Here is a 19,766-nt window from a genome sequence, read left to right on the forward strand (position 1 = left end):
ATCTAATTTTGTTTTTTTTCTAGATTTATAATAGAATATTCTTTGTGCAAGTCACAAAAATACCTTGAACAAAGATATTCCTTAAAATGTAACGGTATTGATTCTTGTGAAAACTAAGAGTAATTCTGTGATGTCTTTTAAACACAATTATTTACATTTATTTTAAATGCATTTCCCTTGTGTTTATTTGTATTAAGTACTTTTATTATGAAATAGTTAGAATGGTTCTAGCGACACAATCAAATTGTACTAGAAATTTGCACTGTAAGTTAGTTTTACCTAATATTCACAGAAATGTAAGAAGAATGGCAGATCCAATAGGATCTCAATGTTAATGTTTTATAGTGTTATGTCGTTGTATTTGCATTTATGATTTTACTCCATTTTTAGGACTCCAAGTTGCCGATGGCCTTGAGGAGTAACTTACTTGATCTGTTTGGACAAATTGAACGCGAGTTTGAAAATCTCTACATCGAAAACTTGGAGTGTAAGTAGTAGAAATATTTTTTTCCAAATGACCTAATTCCATGATAACAACAATTGTAAAATGAAAGAATTAATTATTAGTTAATGCGAAGAAAACGCATGCAGGACTTCAAATGTGCATGTAGCCTGTTTACGGTGTCAATAAAACTATTAGATGCTGATTGTCAGCCATTAATGGCTCATAAATTCAATATCAGCATTGGCCCAACACAGAAAATGAACTCCTGTTAGACATGTTACACACATTTGTCTACTTGCATGTGTCAGCATGGATATACAGTACAGTGCTAAATATGTCAGCCGGATCTTGAATTATAAAAATGACTTTATGATCCGCCTTTACATGGGAGATGGTTAGAATTGTGCAGTGCAATGCACTTTCACGTCTTCACATTCAAATGTTTATATACATCTGTATCACAGTCATTGCACAATTCCATTTTTAATAGCTTTTAAGGTTTTCAGTATTTGAATTGTGTGCACAGTGAGGAGAGAAATTGAATCGCTGAATGAACGTTTGGCTGGAGAGGGACAGACAGTGGATGGAGGTGATCCCAGTAAAGGAGCCCTGAAAACAAAAGGTACACTAAATAAAACTGACATTTAGCTGCTTCTGCTACCATTATACAAACATATAAATAAAAAATAACATCGACTGTTGATGGTTAAAAGAGACTATAAATTTAAACGTAACGTGGTGTCTAAAACTGTAACCTGATCAATATGCTTTTTAGTCCCAGATATTTTGATTCTGAAAGCGACTCAGTTGTTGTTTTTTGCTCAAGCCTGTTTTTAAATGTTTTCCTGCATTATAATTGACAGTTAGTTATTTTATCCGTTGTCTCCAGCCAGTCACAGCACAAGTCAACTGTCCCAAAAACTGAAGACAACATACAAGGCCTCTACAAGCAAGGTGAGTGTTTGTGAACTGAAGAAACAACACGCACTCCTTCAGAGTCAAGCTTTGAATATTTCTCCCGTTAAACGGGACTAATCTCTACATAAAGCCTTTATATTACAGTACAAAGTCCTGTTATTTCAAGTGGCAAACAGATTTTTCTGCTTAACATATGCAAATCCTTTAGAATCAAGTTAGGGTTGTAACAAAACTATAATTTTAGCAGTTCATGGTCAAGATTAGGGTGCAACAATGCCCCAGTTAAGAAAAGTGTTATGATGATAAAAAAATGGCACAGTTTGTTTGAAAGAAAATGTTAAAGGTTGCTTTGATATAAAAACATAAAAAAAGCCAGGAAGGTGGTCTTTTACCTCACACTTGTGGATTTACAACGGTTTCAGCGGCGACAACATAAACAAACGTTATGCGGCCCAAACTTAACTTCCAGCAAATAATCTGTAACTGTTGAGTAGTTTAATGTATTTTAATACAATTAATATGCAATAACATGTTAATAAAAATTCATTCATTCATTCATTCATTTTCTACCGCTTTATCCGGGGCCGGGTCGCGGGGGCAGCAGTCTAAGCAGAGATGCCCATGCATCCCTCACCCTAGACACTTCCTCCAGCTCTTCCGGGGGGACACCGAGGCGTTCCCAGGCCAGCCGGGAGACATAGTCCCACCAGCGTGTCCTAGGTCTTCCCCGGGGTCTCCTCCCGGTCGGACGGGCCCAGAGCACCTTCCGGGGAAGGCGTCCAGTAGGCATCCGTAACAGATGCCCAAGCCACCTCAGCTGACCCCTCTCGATGTGGAGGAGCAGCGGCTCTACTCCGAGCTCCTCCCGGGTGACCGAGCTTCTCACCCTATCTCTAAGGGATCGCCCAGCCACCCTGCGGAGGAAGCTCATTTCAGCCGCCTGTATCCGGGATCTTGTCCTTTCGGTCATGACCCAAAGCTCATGACCATAGGTGAGAGTAGGAACGTAGATTGACCGGTAAATTGAGAGCTTCGCCTTGCGGCTCAGCTCTTTCTTCACCACGACGGACCGGTACATCGACCGCATTACTGCAGAAGCTGCACCGATCCGTCTGTCAATCTCCCGTTCCATCCTTCCCTCACTCGTGAACAAGACCCCGAGATACTTAAACTCCTCCACTTGAGGAAGGAACTCTCCACCAACCTGAAGTGGGCAAGCCACCCTTTTCCGACTGAGGACCATGGCCTCAGATTTGGAGGTACTGATTTTCATTCCAGCCGCTTCACACTCTGCTGTAAACCGTCCCAGTGCATGCTGAAGGTCCTGGTTTGAAGGGGCCAACACGACAACATCATCCGCAAATAGCAGAGACGAGATCGTGTGGTCCCCAAACCTGACACCCTCCGGCCCCCGGCTGCGCCTAGAAATTCTGTCCATAAAAATTACGAACAGAACCGGTGACAAAGGGCAGCCCTGCCGGAGTCCGACATGCACTGGGAACAAGTCCGACTCACTGCCGGCAATGCGAACCAAGCTCCTGCTTCGGCCGTACAGGGACCTGACAGCCCTTAGTAAAGGACCACAGACCCCATACTCCCGAAGCACCCTCCACAGGATGCCACGAGGGACACAGTCGAATGCCTTCTCCAAATCCACAAAACACATGTGGATTGGTTGTGCAAACTCCCATGAACCCTCCAGCACCCTGTAGAGGGTGTAGAGCTGGTCCAGCGTTCCACGGCCTGGACGAAAACCACACTGTTCCTCCTGAATCCGAGGTTCTACTATCGGCCGTATTCTCCTCTCCAGTACCCTGGCATAGACTTTCCCGGGAAGGCTGAGAAGTGTGATCCCCCTGTAGTTGGAACACACCCTCCGGTCCCCCTTCTTAAAAAGAGGGACCACCACCCCGGTCTGCCATCCCAAAGGCACTGTCCCCGACCGCCACGCGATGCTGCAGAGGCGTGTCAGCCAAGACAGCCCCACAACATCCAGAGACTTGAGGTACTCAGGGCGAATCTCATCCACCCCCGGTGCCTTGCCACTGAGGAGTTTCTTGACTACCTCAGTGACTTCGGCTTGGGTGATGGACGAGTCCTCCTCTGAGCCCTCAACCTCTGCTTCCTCAATGGAGGACGTGACGGTGGGATTGAGGAGATCCTCGAAGTACTCCTTCCACCGTCCGACGACATCCCCAGTTGAGGTCAACAGCCTCCCACCTCCACTGTAAACAGCGTTGGTAGGGCACTGTTTCCCTCTCCTGAGGCGCCGGACGGTTTGCCAGAATCTCTTCGAGGCCAGTCGATAGTCCTTCTCCATGGCCTCACCAAACTCCTCCCAGGCCCGAGTTTTTGCCTCCACAACCACCCGGGCAGCAGTCCGCTTGGCCTGCCGGTACCTGTCAGCTGCCTCAGGAGTCCCACAAGCCAACCAGGCCCGATAAGACTCCTTCTTCAGCTTGACGGTCTCCCTTACTTCCGGTGTCCACCACCGGGTTCGGGGATTCCCGCCTCGACAGGCACCGGAGACCTTACGGCCACAGCTCCGAGTGGCCGCTTCGACAATGGAGGCGGAGAACATGGTCCACTCGGACTCAATGTCTCCAGCCTCCCTCGGGATCTGGTTGAAGCTCTGTCGGAGGTGGGAGTTAAAGATCTCTCTGACAGGAGACTCGGCCAGGCGTTCCCAGCAGACCCTTACAGTACGTTTGGGTCTGCCGAGTCTGTCCAGCTTCCTCTCCTGCCATCGGATCCAACTCACCACCAGGTGGTGATCAGTTGACAGCTCCGCCCCTCTCTTAACCCGAGTGTCCAAAACATATGGTCGCAGGTCAGATGAAACGACCACAAAGTCGATCATTGACCTGCGGCCTAGGGTGTCCTGGTGCCACGTGCACTGATGGACACCCTTATGCTTGAACATGGTGTTCGTTATAGACAAACTGTGGCTAGCACAGAAGTCCAATAACTGAACACCGCTCGGGTTCAGATCAGGGGGGCCGTTCCTCCCAATCACGCCCCTCCAGGTGTCACTGTCGTTGCCGACATGGGCGTTGAAGTCCCCCAGTAGGACGACGGAGTCCCCAGTCGGAGTACTTTCCAGCACCCCTCCCAGAGACTCCAAGAAGGTCGGGTACTCTGCACTGCCGTTCGGCCCGTAGGCACAAACAACAGTGAGAGACCTAACCCCGACCCGTAGGCGCAGGGAAACGACCCTCTCGTTCACCGGGGTAAACTCCAACACATGCCGGGAGAGCTGGGGGGCTATAAGCAGACCCACACCAGCCCGCCGCCTCTCCCCATGGGCAACTCCAGAGTGATGAAGTGTCCATCCTCTCTCGAGGAGTGTGGTTCCAGAGCCCAAGCCATGCGTAGAGGTGATCCCGACTATCTCTAGTCGGAACCTATCAACCTCACGCACCATCTCAGGCTCCTTCCCCGCCAGCGAGGTGACGTTCCACGTCCCTAGAGCTAGCTTCCGTGTCCAGGGATCGGGCTGTCGAGGCACTCTCCTCCGACTGCCGCCCGATCCACTACGCACCGACCCCCTATGGTCCCTCCCGCACGTGGTGAGCCCACGGGAAGGCGGCCCCACGTCGCTCCTTCGGGCTGAGCCCGGCCGGACCCCGTGGGGAAAGGCCCGGCCACCAGACGCTCGCATACGAGCACCGACCCCGGGCCTGGCTCCAGGGTGGTGCCCCGGTTGCGCCATACCGGGCGACGTCACGGTCCTTGTAATTTTAAACATCATAAAGGGTTTTTGAACCACTCTTAGTCTGACCCGTCGCCTAGGACCTGTTTGCCTTGGGAGACCCTACCAGGGGCATATAGCCCCCGACAACATAGCCCCTAGGGTCACTCGGGTACGCAAACCCCTCCACCACGTTAAGGTGGCGGTTCAAGGAATATTCATTTAATAAAAATGAATATGAATACAAATTATCAATTGTTATACAGCACAGAAGTTAACTTCAGGCCAGGCGTGTGCGTACGATGAAACCGTCTATTCACCCAAGATTGAAACACTGGCTGGTCCAGCAGCACTTCTGGCTTCATTAAAAAAAAATATTACACATATAGTTATATCTATATTTGTTTAACATTTTGATTCGGTTATAAATGCCCTAAAGGGCATGTATAAAGCGGCCTACAGTAATATATGTTAGGGAAAAAGAGCAAGGGTACACATGTCATGGACAAATATTGATGATGTAAATGTTTGTTTTGAATGACATTTACTTGTTTTATAAGAACACTTAGTTTTCGTTTGATGTTTTGGTATAGGCATATTTATTTTTACAGGACAGTCAATACGAGCAACTGTTCACATCCTTCAAATTTATGAATGCCAAAATGTGTGCACAACACTACATACACTATAATATGTTTACACTACTGACTTTCTTTGCCAAGCTAACAGTGTTTTTTTGTTTGGATCTTCGGCTTTTCGCGTTTAGCCCCAAATGCCATATCATCTTCACTTTTATTACAGACTTGAAGTTCAATTACTTCTATTACAACTATACTTTGACTATAGGTAAGCATTATATAATGGTGTGCAATATGCCTTAAACAATAATATTTTCACTGCATCTGAACAGAAATCAAATTGACTTAAAAGTACTGTATGTTAGCCTGTATATACATTATTTGACGTTGCCTCTCAATATCATCTTCATCTGTCAAAGGCTCGGTAATAAAATGCCCAAGATATTTTTTTTCACACCCACCATGAGATTCTTATCAGACAGTGAAAACTGGGAAATGTTAACTCTTATATTATATACAATATCAAGTTCAAAGCCATAAATGGAACATATGTTCAAGAGCTGCTGAAGACCAGCACTACTGAGGATGAACACAACAAGATCATCTGCATACATGGTGGGATTCATTGTAATATTCCCAATCATACAATCCGTTTTGCAGGCTTTCAAGTATTTACAGTAGATAAATCATCCTTATAGAGATTGAACAAGACTCCTCCTTGTCTCACACCATTACTATACCTACGCTCATTCGACAGTTACTAAAACCACTACTTGTACTCTAGTGAAAAACTGATGTTGTTGGTATTAAATATGACCCCTGTCCTATTTACGAATCCTACTATGGTAAAGGGTTGACATAATGTTCAGCAATCCTCACTGTTTGGTATGTAGCCACTATAGTTGGAGGACTGCAAAGTAGGCTTCTTCAAGGATGGTTCCAACATGGTGAATGTTCTGGTAATGACCCTGATTGACCATATTAAAATTCGTCATTTTTGTCTGGATCGCTACAACCATTTTTCTGATCTTTGAGGGAAGTTACGATTCACTCAGCTCATGATGCGATGCGATTCACGGTACTGATCTCACAATACGTTTTTTACAAACTGTTGAAACAAATTCGAAATGAACAAGTGGACTTTTATAATTTCTCAAATGCGGCACGATTCTTTGTAAAATAAAAATGTTTTATTAAACTAAATAGCAATTTAAAAAACAAATTCTTTATTAAATGGAATATTTTCAACGTTATTTAAGAAATATCATCATAACCACATTTTCCAAGTTTGCAGTAAACACAGCGGCCCCTGCGGCTCAAAACATGTATTGCGTTTTTTTTTACATCTCAACCGACTTGAATCGTCTCAAATTATAATCGATTTTCAACCAGTTCACGGCGAATCGTGACATCCCTATTAATTGGTACGTAATATTGATGTATTAGCGGTCGTTTTTAAATCCTTAGAACAAGCAAATTGTAGAGGTTATTGAAATGCTTGTGTTATGTCCGAGTGTTTTTGTTTGATTGACGTTTGTGACTTGGTGCCGTGTGGAAAAATGTGTTCACATTTCATGCACAGTTGCTTTATCTTCAGTCTCAAGTGCCATTTAAGATTCAAAATGTCATAATTGACCTCATCTTGTTAGATGACCATTAGAAACAAGCACAGTTTTTAGCCTGTGTGTGTTGGTGGATTAGTGAATGACCTCATGGATTAAAATTGTTCTTTTCTCTCGGTCTCACTGATATAGCGCTCAAATTCTTTCCCGGGGAAAGTAGGTGGACCTCGCAACTTCAATGTGGGGAACTGGGAGTTATGGGGTGGAGACTCTTGGGTAATTCACTCCTCAGTGTGCCAAAATGCATGAACTATCCAACAGTTGGGGGTCATAACCCACTTTCTCTCACATTATGATGTACTTTGACATTGAGATATCTGGCTAACTGAACACTAACTCCGCATACCAAAAACTAATATAGACATTGAGTAGCAACAACAAAAAAAGAAAACTTGCTTACAGGAGTTCTGAAGAGTTGTCTTGGCTTTGGAAACGGGTTTGATACATGCCGTTCTCCCTGCCAGCAGCAAATGGATCCCATTAAAACATTTGGCCAAAGCAAATTGAAATCTTGAATTCATTCAAGATTCTGGCGCTGTGTCAAGCTTCTCATTGGATGATGTTTTCATGGTAAGGGCCAGTCAGAACACGAGGTTAATAAGACATAAATGTTCTATCAACAATAAGAATCTTGCACACAAACAGGGCAAATATGCAAAGGCCAAACATCTTGATGGTGACCAGAGACGATGTGTTGGCCGGGAACAAGCAGGCCTGTAGACTATATGAATATATACTTGGTCTTGATTTTGTGAAATTTTATGTTTTAACAAACTGACAGCAATGTTTTCTTTTAATGATGTGAACTCATCACGGTTTATAAAATGAGTTGATCCCCCTGCTGAGTAGTTCTGTAAAGTGGTATCCCTTATACAAACCCTTCCTTTCAAAACTCTAGACTATCCAGAAGAAAAAAAACACACACAAAAAGAACATTCAATTGAGCGTTAGCTTGTGTTTCTTGTGTAGTTTGTGTTGAAAATGCTCTCTTTATTGTAAGAGTGGTAATCAAATTGAAGGATTTCAATAAAGCATAATTTTCCCCCAGTTTAATAGTAAACATTTTAGTAGATTTACATATGGGGATGGATTTATAGTTATGTTTATGCAAACATACATATACTTATATGTGTGATATTTCATTTATTTATATATTTTTATTTAGTAGGCTGTTTTTCCCCACAATCGATCATGATTTGCGATCTAGCTGAAATACCAAAAAATGACATTTACAAAGTTTGGTCAATGATCAAAAACGGGTAAATACAAAAGCTGGTGGTTTGTATTTTTTAATTCGATTCTTAGTGTCCTTTTTTGGACATTTATTTTTAGCCTCTTGTATGAAACACTATACATGATTTGTTGTTGTTTATTTTATTTTCAAGATTTTAGATTGTAAGATGATCATCAGAATGTTCTAAACTGGAAAATACATTTTTAGCGTGTATTTTAATTTCGTTTTTTAATAAAACGACAAATAGATTGTTGTGTTTTTGTAAATGACTAGCATAGTAGTATATGTAAATGTTTAAATGGTACCTGAAGTTTGGTCAAACACCGTGTGATAATTGAGCTCGATCAATTTCATATCATTCATATGTTTTGTAGAAAATACATTTAATGTCAATTGAAGAGCATTTTCACAGTGTTGAGACAGGTCATTGTGCTTGTTGTGTTTGCTCTTACCTTCATTGAAATTGAGAGTTTAGTTTTGCTTATCAGTAGCTGGGCTTCATATTGACGTGCTTGCATTCCTTCCTCAGTCCATCGCTTATAGATGTCATCTGCTTTATGTGATGCCAAAACATTTCTTTTAGTTAAAACAATGTACCTCAATACTTCTTTGTTTTAAACATTAAATCGGTTAAGGGATGCACGTGTATAATAATGTTATGCCAGTTGTGTCATCGCTGTATATTTAAAACAAGTAAATGGCATATTTTCTTAGTAAAATTATATACATTGTGAAATCGAGCATGAAAACATAAAAGCATAATATTTACTGTATTACTGGCCATATAAGACAAATGCTGATAATTGATACTAATAAAAACGTAGTTGCCCAATCACAAAAATACTGCGCATCACTAAATTCTTGCATTGTTTATTTATTTTGTATTAATAATATGTGAATTAGATTTTGTTGTGTCATTCATTGGGATAGCTACGGTGGCCGGAAAGTGCAAAACTAAAATCAAATCTAAAAGCAAAATTAAAACCCCAAAATCAAAATGACAAGTCTGAAAACACAACAACAATTCGGGAAACAAAATAACAAGTCAAAAACAACATCGACAAGTCAGAAAACAAAACGAAATGTCGGAAAACACAACGACAAATCAATCAAACTGGGAAAGGAAGATATTTTGTATGAATGGGATAGCTGCTGTGGATTGGATTAAACTCCTGTCAATCAGTCATCCGGGATTGTCTTCCCCTCAGAAGATACATAAGCATATAACGTGATATGTAGGCCTACTTTAATCTGTGTCCCTGTTGGTTATGGTGAGAGAGTCACTGACACGATCATTTGTTTTTGCTTGTAAATATGAACATAAGCCTGGATATCTTGATTGACAGGAGTTTAATCCAATCAGCAGTAGCTATCGCATTCCAACAAAGTACCTACCTATTACGGTTTGACTGATTTGTCGTTGTGTTTTAAGATTTGCTATTCTGTTTTTAGATTTTCAGATTTGTCATTTTTATTTTGGATTTTTTATTTTGCTACTAGATTTGATTTTAAGTTTCGCAACTTGTTGTTTTGCACTTCTCGGCCACGGTAGATAGCACATATAATTTACGTTACAATCCTTTATTTTTGTTGTGTTAATAAAAAAAAACTTTTTGTAAATAGTTTTTTTTATTGTGCATTTGAAGTAATACAGTATCAATCAAACAGCAGTTGGTTGTTTTGATTAAGTAATAATATCTAAAAAAACACAGGTAACGTAATAAAAAAACAAATATAATAAAAAAGTTATCCGTTTTAAAAAATAAACGCTTAAATTGTAAATGGTAAAAACGGTATAGCTGTATATGGTAAAACATTTGTAAAATAAATTGTTACTTTAAAATGAGTATTCGTATTTTTTCTTCTCTATAATTTTGTTGTTTTAAGATCAAAAACTGCATGAATGAAAATATCTACATAATGATCTGAAAATTTGATCATTGACTGAATGTTTTAGGCAGGACGTTTTGTCTTTTGTCCTCATACACTTGTGGCCTTATTAGCAGTTAAAAGTGTAGTCGGTGTACTGTAAAAAATCTGTAAAAACTATGAATTTATTACTGTATATTTTTTCCTGTACATTTGCTGTCTTTTTCTGTCATTTGACGGTATTTCCAAGATGTTCAAAATAAGAAACTGTAAAAATACAGTAAAATATTTTTAGTTTTGGACATTGTACGTGAAAAACCTGTAAGGAAAAAAAAATGAAATTCATTTAAATTACAGGGTTCTTTTACAGTGTAGGTAATAGTCATATGAACCCAGACAATGTTTATATTTGACCCAACAATGGGTTGAAAATCACAACCCAGAATGGTTCATTTACAACAGTTTGACCCAGTGCTCGGTTGGAAATAAACCAGCATGTTTATAGTGATGTGTTCATATGAGCAATTTTGTGGATGTTACCATGTTACTACATTCACTAAATTAAACCTCATTCAGAACTATATATTGTTTGTGATTATATATAAACGACACAAAGTGTTTTCTCATTCCTTTGTTTGTCTGTCGCGTTTTTAAAAGGCAATTCAATTTAGTAAAGGTTTAGTTATCTAACTTGATACAACGATGGAATTTGTTTGTTATTTTTGTTTGTGTGTTTTATTGCAGAAGTATTGACTACACTCTCATAAGGCTTGTTTGAGAGACTGTATGACTGAATGCGGTGTGTTCATACATTCCAGCAGTATAACCACATGGCGTGTGTTATCAATGTAGAGATGTTGAGTTATCCCCACGCTTCTGCGCTGCTTATGTCGCTTTGTAGTCACACCTGTGCGTGAGTGTTATCTGAGTGTTTGTGTGCTTAACATCTGATCGCGTGCTAACTTTCCTCCATCTGGCCCTCAGATCGTGTCCAGTTTCAAAGCGACCACGTCACGTGCCGTCTGTCAGCTGGTGAAGGAATATGTGGGTCACAGAGACGGGATATGGGATCTGGCCGTCACCAGGGTTCAGCCGCTGGTTCTGGGCACGGCCTCAGCCGGTATAACACAACTACACTTACCGGTTTATTCATTAATTTATTGTTTACATTTTTTTCCGGAGACAAAACTAGAATTAGAATAAAATAATGCATCACATGATCTATTATCTCAAATTCATCATAGATATTGCTAAACATTTGAATGTAATGACATTAAACAGTTAACACACAAATGATAAGAATACGTTTGGTCCGCGACGTCTAGATCATTGTTCCATGCTGTGGAGTATAGAGACTGGAAAATGCCTGTTGAAGTACGCGGGACACGCTGGATCAGGTATGCAATGCTGGCGTGTATGAGTATGTATCACGTGTTGATCATTGAACTGTAATTATATTTAGAGAAGAATGTTCACATGGTATTGGTTTAGTTTGTGTTTACACGCTTGTGTCTAATGACTGTTTGTTTGTCTGCTGTTCCTGCAGTCAACTCCATTAAGTTTCACCCTACAGAACAGATGGCACTTACAGGTATGTATGCCTACACATTTAACGGCTTGTTTTGCAATAACAAATGTTCATCTGCATTATGACTCATTCCTGTTAGCACGTCAACATGTTCTCCTGTATTAAAAAATAACATGAAGTGTAGTTTACCCACAAGACCTTGAACCCCAATTACACGATAACCTTATTAAACTGGGTTTATTTTGGACTTCGAATAAATAGATACCCAGAATTAAAAATCTTTCCCTAACCTTATGTTGTTCCAAACCCACATATCACACACATTTTGCCATTTATGTAATGCTAAATTGTCGATTCTTAACGGGATAGTTCATCCTTATCATTTATTCAGCCTCACGTCATTTAAAACCTGTATGTGACACTTTAATTTCCTGTGGAACACAAAATATATTGAGAATTTTTTGGACATTTTGGACTTGATATGCAATGGCCTATAGTGCTATTTGGTTACCAACATTCTTCAAAATATCTTCTTTTGTGTTCTGCTGAAGAAAGAAAGTCATACGGGTTTGAAATGACATGAGAGCGAGTGAATTTGTTCATTTTTGGGTGAACTACTACTTTAAGTTCTCATTACTTTCATCTGCCCCATCCGTCCCTTCATTGGTGTCATCCACTGGTCGTAACCTTTTACAGAACATAAAAAGGGGCGTGTCTAATAGACTGCTTCCACGGCCTGTAATTTTTTCACACCGATATGATGATAAATTACTGTTCTGTTTTTAATCTGATCCTTACAGTCCATCTGTGTTTATTTTGTGTTGCCTGACAGCATCCGGGGACCAGACTGCACACATCTGGCGTTACATGGTACAGCTGCCACTTCCTCCGCCCCCGGCTGACATCAGCGTGAGTGTTAAAACACAGACACACACACACACACACTCTTATATTTCTGATCTTTTTTTATGTATTGATGCTTCTCCCACCTCCATCACAACACTCCCATATCCGATCTCACATATCATCTCCTCTAGACATGTGAATCGGGAGGAAGGATTAATGATACGGGGGTACTTGACGATTCCTTTAATGATTCTTTAAGTGTTTTTGATGCACTCCCACAATAATAGTTTTTTAGGCTGTATAAATACACACTATTTTTTTTATTTCATATTCGTTCATATTAAATAAGGAAGTTTACCTACAGAACAATGTTGTCGTTATTTATTATTATTCATGTTGAATAAAAACAGACAGTTTTAAAATAGTTTTTTTAATTGAACCAAATATGTCCAATCCGTCTTAACATCTGAGTGACTAAATCATGCTGTACTCTTTAAATAGTCCTTCACGTGGTTTTTTTTTTCATTTTTTTCCCATCACTTTTCCATTCCTTCATTTAGTTTTCAGTAAGTATTGTAGCTTCATAAAAAAAGTTCATTTATTTTTCTAAGCGATGTTTATTTCGACATTTCGCTGACACCCATCATCTCTCTAAATCAGGCCTCGCTGGACGACGATGTGGATTTCTCCGATAAAGACGAGGCAGATGGGGAGGCTGACGGGCCCAATGAATGCCCCACCATCCGTGTCGCCACGACAACCCTGAAAAGCCACCAGGGGGTGGTGATTGCAGCCGATTGGCTGGTGGGCGGAAAGCAGGTGGTGACTGCGTCCTGGGACAGAGCTGCCAACCTCTATGACGTAGAAACCTCTGAATTGGTGCACACCCTCACAGGTAAAATTTGCAGGGCTGTTTAGTGCTTTACTGGTTCCTCTGCTTCAGGCTCATATGTATACGTGTGTGTTTGCAGGTCACGACCAAGAGTTGACCCACTGTTGTACTCATCCCACCCAGCGTCTGGTGGTGACCTCATCCAGGGACACCACCTTCCGTTTGTGGGACTTCAGAGATCCCTCCATCCACTCAGTCAACGTCTTCCAGGGACACACAGAGTGAGTCACCCACAGATCAATTGATTCCTTATGAAAATCAAATTCAGATCATAAATTGCACTTGTTCAATCTAACCACTAGATGGCAGTGCAGCATTTACAGAAATTGTATTGTATACCCTTGTCCCTTCACCTTACTTTGATCCATCATCGTCCTCAAAATGAAAATTCAAACCAACCGTCTTCCGACTTTACGTTTAGCCTTATTTTCAATGTTCGCCCCGTTTCTTTTCCTCTTTTTCAGAACAATCCCTTTTGCTCTGTGTTGTTTATGTGGCGTCTGAGTTCGGTTAGTGGTGGTTAAGGCAGATATGAGAAGGCGCTGAAGTGTTTGATTACTTGGATTACACGCCGCTCATTATGTTCAAGCCCAACACGTCTAATTCCGTCAGATCCCGGCGTAATGCTCTCAAATAGACAATCGGCGTAATGAGATTAGCCTTCGTGCTAGTGCACGCTTCCCACTGTCAGCCGCTCTGTGCAAAGTCAATAACTGTCTTTAACCCTCAGTGGAAGGACATGAGACACGGTGCACGTCATTCAGATCAGTAATTATTAAAGGGTAAGATGTCAGTAGTTGGCTTAGATTTCCTTTATCGGAGACTGCATTATACAACAATAAACCAGAAAGGTTTTGCCTTTCTCACTTTCTCACCAGAACCAAGATTCATCACAGAAAAGATACAGCTCCACTATTGTTTTGTTGTATTTGCGCTCCGTATTTACCGTGCGAGGTTGGAAGAACTTGGTCAGATTCATTTCAGTGCTGTTAGAGTTGATGAATTGGTAATTGTTTTGGGTTGCTGAATTCACCGACCACTGAGCCCTAAGCCATATAAATAAATCCGAAATATAAACATGTGAAAACAGATAATGTGCTACAGACATTGGAAAAATCATGTGCTTTAGTTGTGTCGTCATTGTTGCATTACTTTGACATTGTTGAAGAGAGTTTCGTGATTTTTAATATACTTTTTATTGGTTAGATATTTGGAAAACAATCGAATTTTCAGTTTTGGGTGGATCATCCCTTTAATAACTCTTAACTTTCAGTTCCCTATATATCGGTGCAGCTATAATAAATTGATTTACAGATTTACAATAAATTGAAAGCTTTGCAACTTTGTATAGCAAGCATACAGAAAACCGTAACAGCTGTATAGCAATCACATATCAACACTGTAGCAACCACCCAGCACTCCATAGCAACCTCCCAGGACCCCTAACAACCGCATGGCAATCACATATCAACACCTCAGCAACCACACAGAACGCCATAGTAACTGCTAGGGATGCACAGAGACCAGTTTTTAAAGACGGAGTATGAGTACAGATTTGTTTTTCTGGTACTCACCGATGCCAATGTACAATTATGTTCATAAACCAGTATATTACTGGTACATTCTCTTTGTTTCTTTTGTATTTAGGTCTCCTTAAATGCAAGTACTATATTTTAATAAAGTTAAGTAGTTTAATTAAGTAGCACAAGTTTTCTAGTTAAAGTTAACCGAACCTTTAATTTGACTGATCGCCTCAAACGGTGTTCGTGTCCTCGTGCAGTGAAACGCTGGCGCTGAAAGCTCCACAAGCACGATGCATTTCGTACACACACAGTCACGCAGCAAACAAGCAGAATACATATTTAAACGGTATCTGAATATTTTGTTAGCTGTTACGCTTAACATTAGCTGTTAGCTGTTCAGCGCTAATTTCTTGTTAGGGAATAATACATTTGCCAGATTCTGTGCCATTTATGTTTTCCGCATTGCTGAAATCATAGTGCTCTATGTATGTCATGTGAGGTATTGGTCTTTGGTATCGGTGTGTCATTACAAGAACAAGTACATGAGCTTGGTATCTGGCCGATACAGATAATGGTGCATCCCTAGTAACTACCTAGCAACACCCTCAACACCCTACAATGACGGCTGTGAGTTGAAGCATGAGTCTGTAAGTCCACTTCCATGTCAAACCAAAATCATGCTCACTCAAAGACGTGATGAGATGTTGAACAGGAATAGTGAGTTTTCCATGAGCGTTCCCTCTATGCAGATGTCCGTGTGGGCTGGAGAGACAGCTGTTGGATGTAATGAGTGGTTCACAGTACTGATTGAGTCACACACGTGCGGGTGTGTGTGTGTGTGTGTGCGCGCGTGTGCATTCCTTATTTGTGTGTGCGAGAGAGAGAGAGAGAGAGAGGGTATCTTGTTGTCAGTAGGAGTGAATGCTCTGCTGCCCTGGGACCAGAAGATGAATGAGCTCTGCACCAGTCCTGGCAGGAGCTAAAGACCTCCTAAAGACCGAACACACACACACACTCGCTCAGTTACATATCTTCCCACAGGCTGGGTTTAGATTCATTCATGCTGTGCACATGAAAGACACGAATGATTTGAGTCAGGCTGTACCACCTCACTGTCTCACTGTATCTCAGTGTATTCTCAAGATTTTGGACGTCAGGCACATTTGCTTGGATAAACAGTGACTTAAACTAGAGATGTTACAAGATGCCATGGGTATCTTCAGTTACCCTAGTGTGACTTTTTTTTGCACCCGTGGAACACAAAAGAAGATATTTTGAGAAATGTCTCATTGGTTTTGTGTTCGTACAATGGGAGCAATGGGAGCTAATGTTGTTTGGTTATCGACATTCTTCAAAATATCTTCTTTTTGCAGTGGAAAAAAGGAGGATGACAGCATTTTCATTTCTGGGTGAATTAACCTTTTTTAAATCGTTTTTCTTTCTTCAGGTCAAGCTAAGCTCTCAAATGTGTATTATGGTTTTATGGTGTAGTCGAGGTGCTAATGCAGACCAGGCATCTCTCGCAGATGGACAGCAAAGTATTTAACAAAACTGTGGTGGTTGCAAATGTACAGTATTAGTCATTATTTATAACATGCGTCAACGGTGCATAATGTGTGTTTGTGTTGTGCAGGCTGAGACCCTAAAAGCGCCCCTACAGTTTGTGATAGTGAGGGAAGTTCAGCTCAGTTATGCTGACATATGCCAGACTCACTCCACTACCCCACATCATCAGGACACACCGTGAGCGCAGCATTACAACATATGGACACTTAGATGAAACAGTCATGCCTTTGCCCACTGTTTTTCTGCTGTTAGCAGCATAAGTGTGGCAAAACTTTCAAAAGTGCCACTCGAACGCTATAGGAACTAGTTTATGTTTCTCCGTGATATTCTCAGTGGTGATTATAGTAAGCGGAGTGTGACCAGAGATGGGAACTTCTGAGGATCTCTGTCCTAAATAGATTTGTTGTCTCTATACAATTGGGTGTGTTACTATATGGCATAGGCATCCTGAATACTTTTTTACAGCACACAAGCACAACAAACGTTACCGCGCAATCATGGACTGCCCTTATAGAGTAAGTAACATTAGATCAGAAAAATGACATTTCACGCAGCGTGTTTTGTTGCCGTGTTTGAAAGTAAGCAGTCTGCAAAGTTGTAAGTTTGAAGGTAAATGAATAACAACGTTATTGGCTTGTAAAAAAGGGAGTCGACTCCGAATCACGCAAGCGAGTTTTTAACCGGTCGTATCTACGTCACTAGAAATAGTCCCCGCCTACGTTTTGCTGGAACTGCCACGAAAACTTCACTCTCCTCCCCGAAACACTGTCGCTCGTTCAAACCTGTGTTCTACGGTGTGAAACGATGTCCGTCTTATTTAAACTACCAAAGAAAGAACTTCTTAAATGGTTACAATTCATTTTTCAAACGACACCACAGGAGTATAACCCCAGGGGTTTTACTGCGCGTGCATCATTTCACGTAAGATTGCTTCAATAATCTTGGCGCGTTCACTGCAGGATATGTTGAACGACTATCCTTTAAAGAGGGGTAATACTGACTTTATTTGGAACTGGTAGTTCCACCGAATAACAACCTGAAAGTGTGACTATTTATTTTTGTCTTAACATAAATAAATATTTGTGTACCTTATGTCTGTGTTTAGCTAATGCCCGTTATTTAAATTTAACGTTGGTTCTGGGGTATTACAGTTTGTTTATCTAGCTATGAACTCGGCTAACTTAAGGGTTCAATCCATTAACTCTCGCAAAGTATTTATTTCAAGAACTGTTACATAGAGCATTTTAGAAAGTCGATGTTACAAAACATTATTTTAGGATGTAACTAAAATACATTTTAATAATGTTGACTTTCTAAAATGCTCTATGCAACATAACAACGCACAGTAAAGACGAAATGATATTATGACTAACGTATTAACAGTATTTTAAGTAAAAAATTTATTTTATTTCAACAAAATCACAACATGCATGTTGTCACACTTCAAGCTTTGATGACAAGAGTTGTTACTTGATACGGAGAAACATCGTGCTCCAGTCGTGCTGGAGCTTCTTGTTGATGAGCGCCTTCGGATGTTTCTTTGTCAGACTCGGCATTACATTTACATTTAGGCATTTGGCAGACGCTTTTATCCAAAGCAACTTACATTGCATTATCCTATACATTTTACATAGGTATCTGCCATCCCCTGGGATCCAACCCACAACCTTGCGTTGTTAACGCAACGCTCTTACCACTTAAACTGCTATCTATACACTATATATAATATCCAACCACCTGTTAACCGTAATCCAGTAAGGATGATGGGCATTTCATTCGCGACACAAGCTGAACATGTTTGACCAATGACAACAGACTATACCATCTCACATGACACTAGGCTCGCGGATAGGAGGGGGTTGGACGGATGAATCGCGGAGCGAATCATTTTAGAGTCAATTGCCTATTTTTACGACATAATCGTTTTTTGAATGTACATAAACTTGTTTTTGGACACTCTATAAACCAAAGTAGGACCTTAAAAATCCAATGTTTGGTACTCTTTAACTTCCGGTAAACATCCGAAAAACAATAGTGTGCCTGTAGATTATTAATAAGCAAAATAAACCGAGAAGAACCGTTACGTGACCAAACTTGTCTCTCCAATATTTTGTATTTAGACTGCGATACCAAGCTCAACGGCTTGATGTCCCTTACGGATTCTTTAAATGCGACAAAACCACAGGACATATTGTTAATTTAATGAAATAAACATACAACAAAGTTCTACAAACGTTTATTTAATATATCGTATTATACAGTAAAATAATAACATATATTAACTTTAATTAAACTAAATAAAAATCGTCCAACTGGAAAACTGCAGTCCAGGCGTGCGCGTCCGATGAAACGGTCTATACCTCAGGGACGGTGAACTTTTGTTAATGTTCTGGTAATGATAGCAGAAAGTGTCAAAGCATCTCCTGTTGATCATCTACTGATGCTGCAAATGCTTATAAGTGACACAGTACAAATAAAACATGACAGTCGCTGTGCGCACTACGCAGGTCCTGAGGCCTCCATCCTCTCCGGTCTGAGCCTGTAGCGGTCTGTCAGGAATCTCTGAAAGTGTATTTAGGATGGAAAGCAGGGGACACACCTGTTGTCCTGCAGAACATGTCACAATGGGTTTCTCACAGGAGAAATATCACAGCTGATGTCTCCTTCGAGACACATCAGGTTAATGCTGGATGACAAGCCCGTCGAGTTCTGCGTCTCTGCATTAGACTACTGGTTAAAGATCTGGGCTGGTGGCCAAAGGGCTGGAGGTTCGAACTCTGAAATGGTTGATCGGTGAATCTGAGTCATTGTGCCCTTGAACACAGGTTCACTTCATATGAACTTGTAGTTAGTGACTTCTCTGATTGATTTTTCCATGTTAAGCCACTTTGTAAAAAAAATCACTCTATACATAAATGTGAATTAAATTGTTTCTGGGTTACTTTGGCTGCCAAAGTTTATCTTGCCGTTTACTATTATGCAGAATTTTAAACGTTTTACCTAAAGATTAAAAATTGACATACATTGACATATGCATATAATGCTTATAATGTA

General features: G+C 40.7%; 1 protein-coding gene across 2 annotated transcripts in view; it reads left to right on the forward strand.

The window, feature by feature from the left end:
* wdr37 (WD repeat domain 37) overlaps window positions 1-19,766 on the forward strand; it is a 32,683-nt gene that overhangs the window by 5,189 nt on the left and 7,728 nt on the right. For both annotated transcript variants that reach the window (XM_079488295.1, XM_079488296.1), the window contains 9 exons: window positions 391-487; window positions 972-1,067; window positions 1,335-1,399; window positions 11,342-11,477; window positions 11,683-11,754; window positions 11,904-11,948; window positions 12,718-12,794; window positions 13,392-13,626; window positions 13,703-13,844. In XM_079488295.1, the coding sequence (XP_079344421.1) occupies window positions 391-487; window positions 972-1,067; window positions 1,335-1,399; window positions 11,342-11,477; window positions 11,683-11,754; window positions 11,904-11,948; window positions 12,718-12,794; window positions 13,392-13,626; window positions 13,703-13,844 (965 nt within the window). The remainder of the gene's footprint in view (window positions 1-390; window positions 488-971; window positions 1,068-1,334; window positions 1,400-11,341; window positions 11,478-11,682; window positions 11,755-11,903; window positions 11,949-12,717; window positions 12,795-13,391; window positions 13,627-13,702; window positions 13,845-19,766) is intronic.

This window comes from Barbatula barbatula (assembly GCF_947034865.1).
Source record: "Barbatula barbatula genome assembly, chromosome: 23".
NCBI classification, from domain to species: domain Eukaryota; kingdom Metazoa; phylum Chordata; class Actinopteri; order Cypriniformes; family Nemacheilidae; genus Barbatula; species Barbatula barbatula.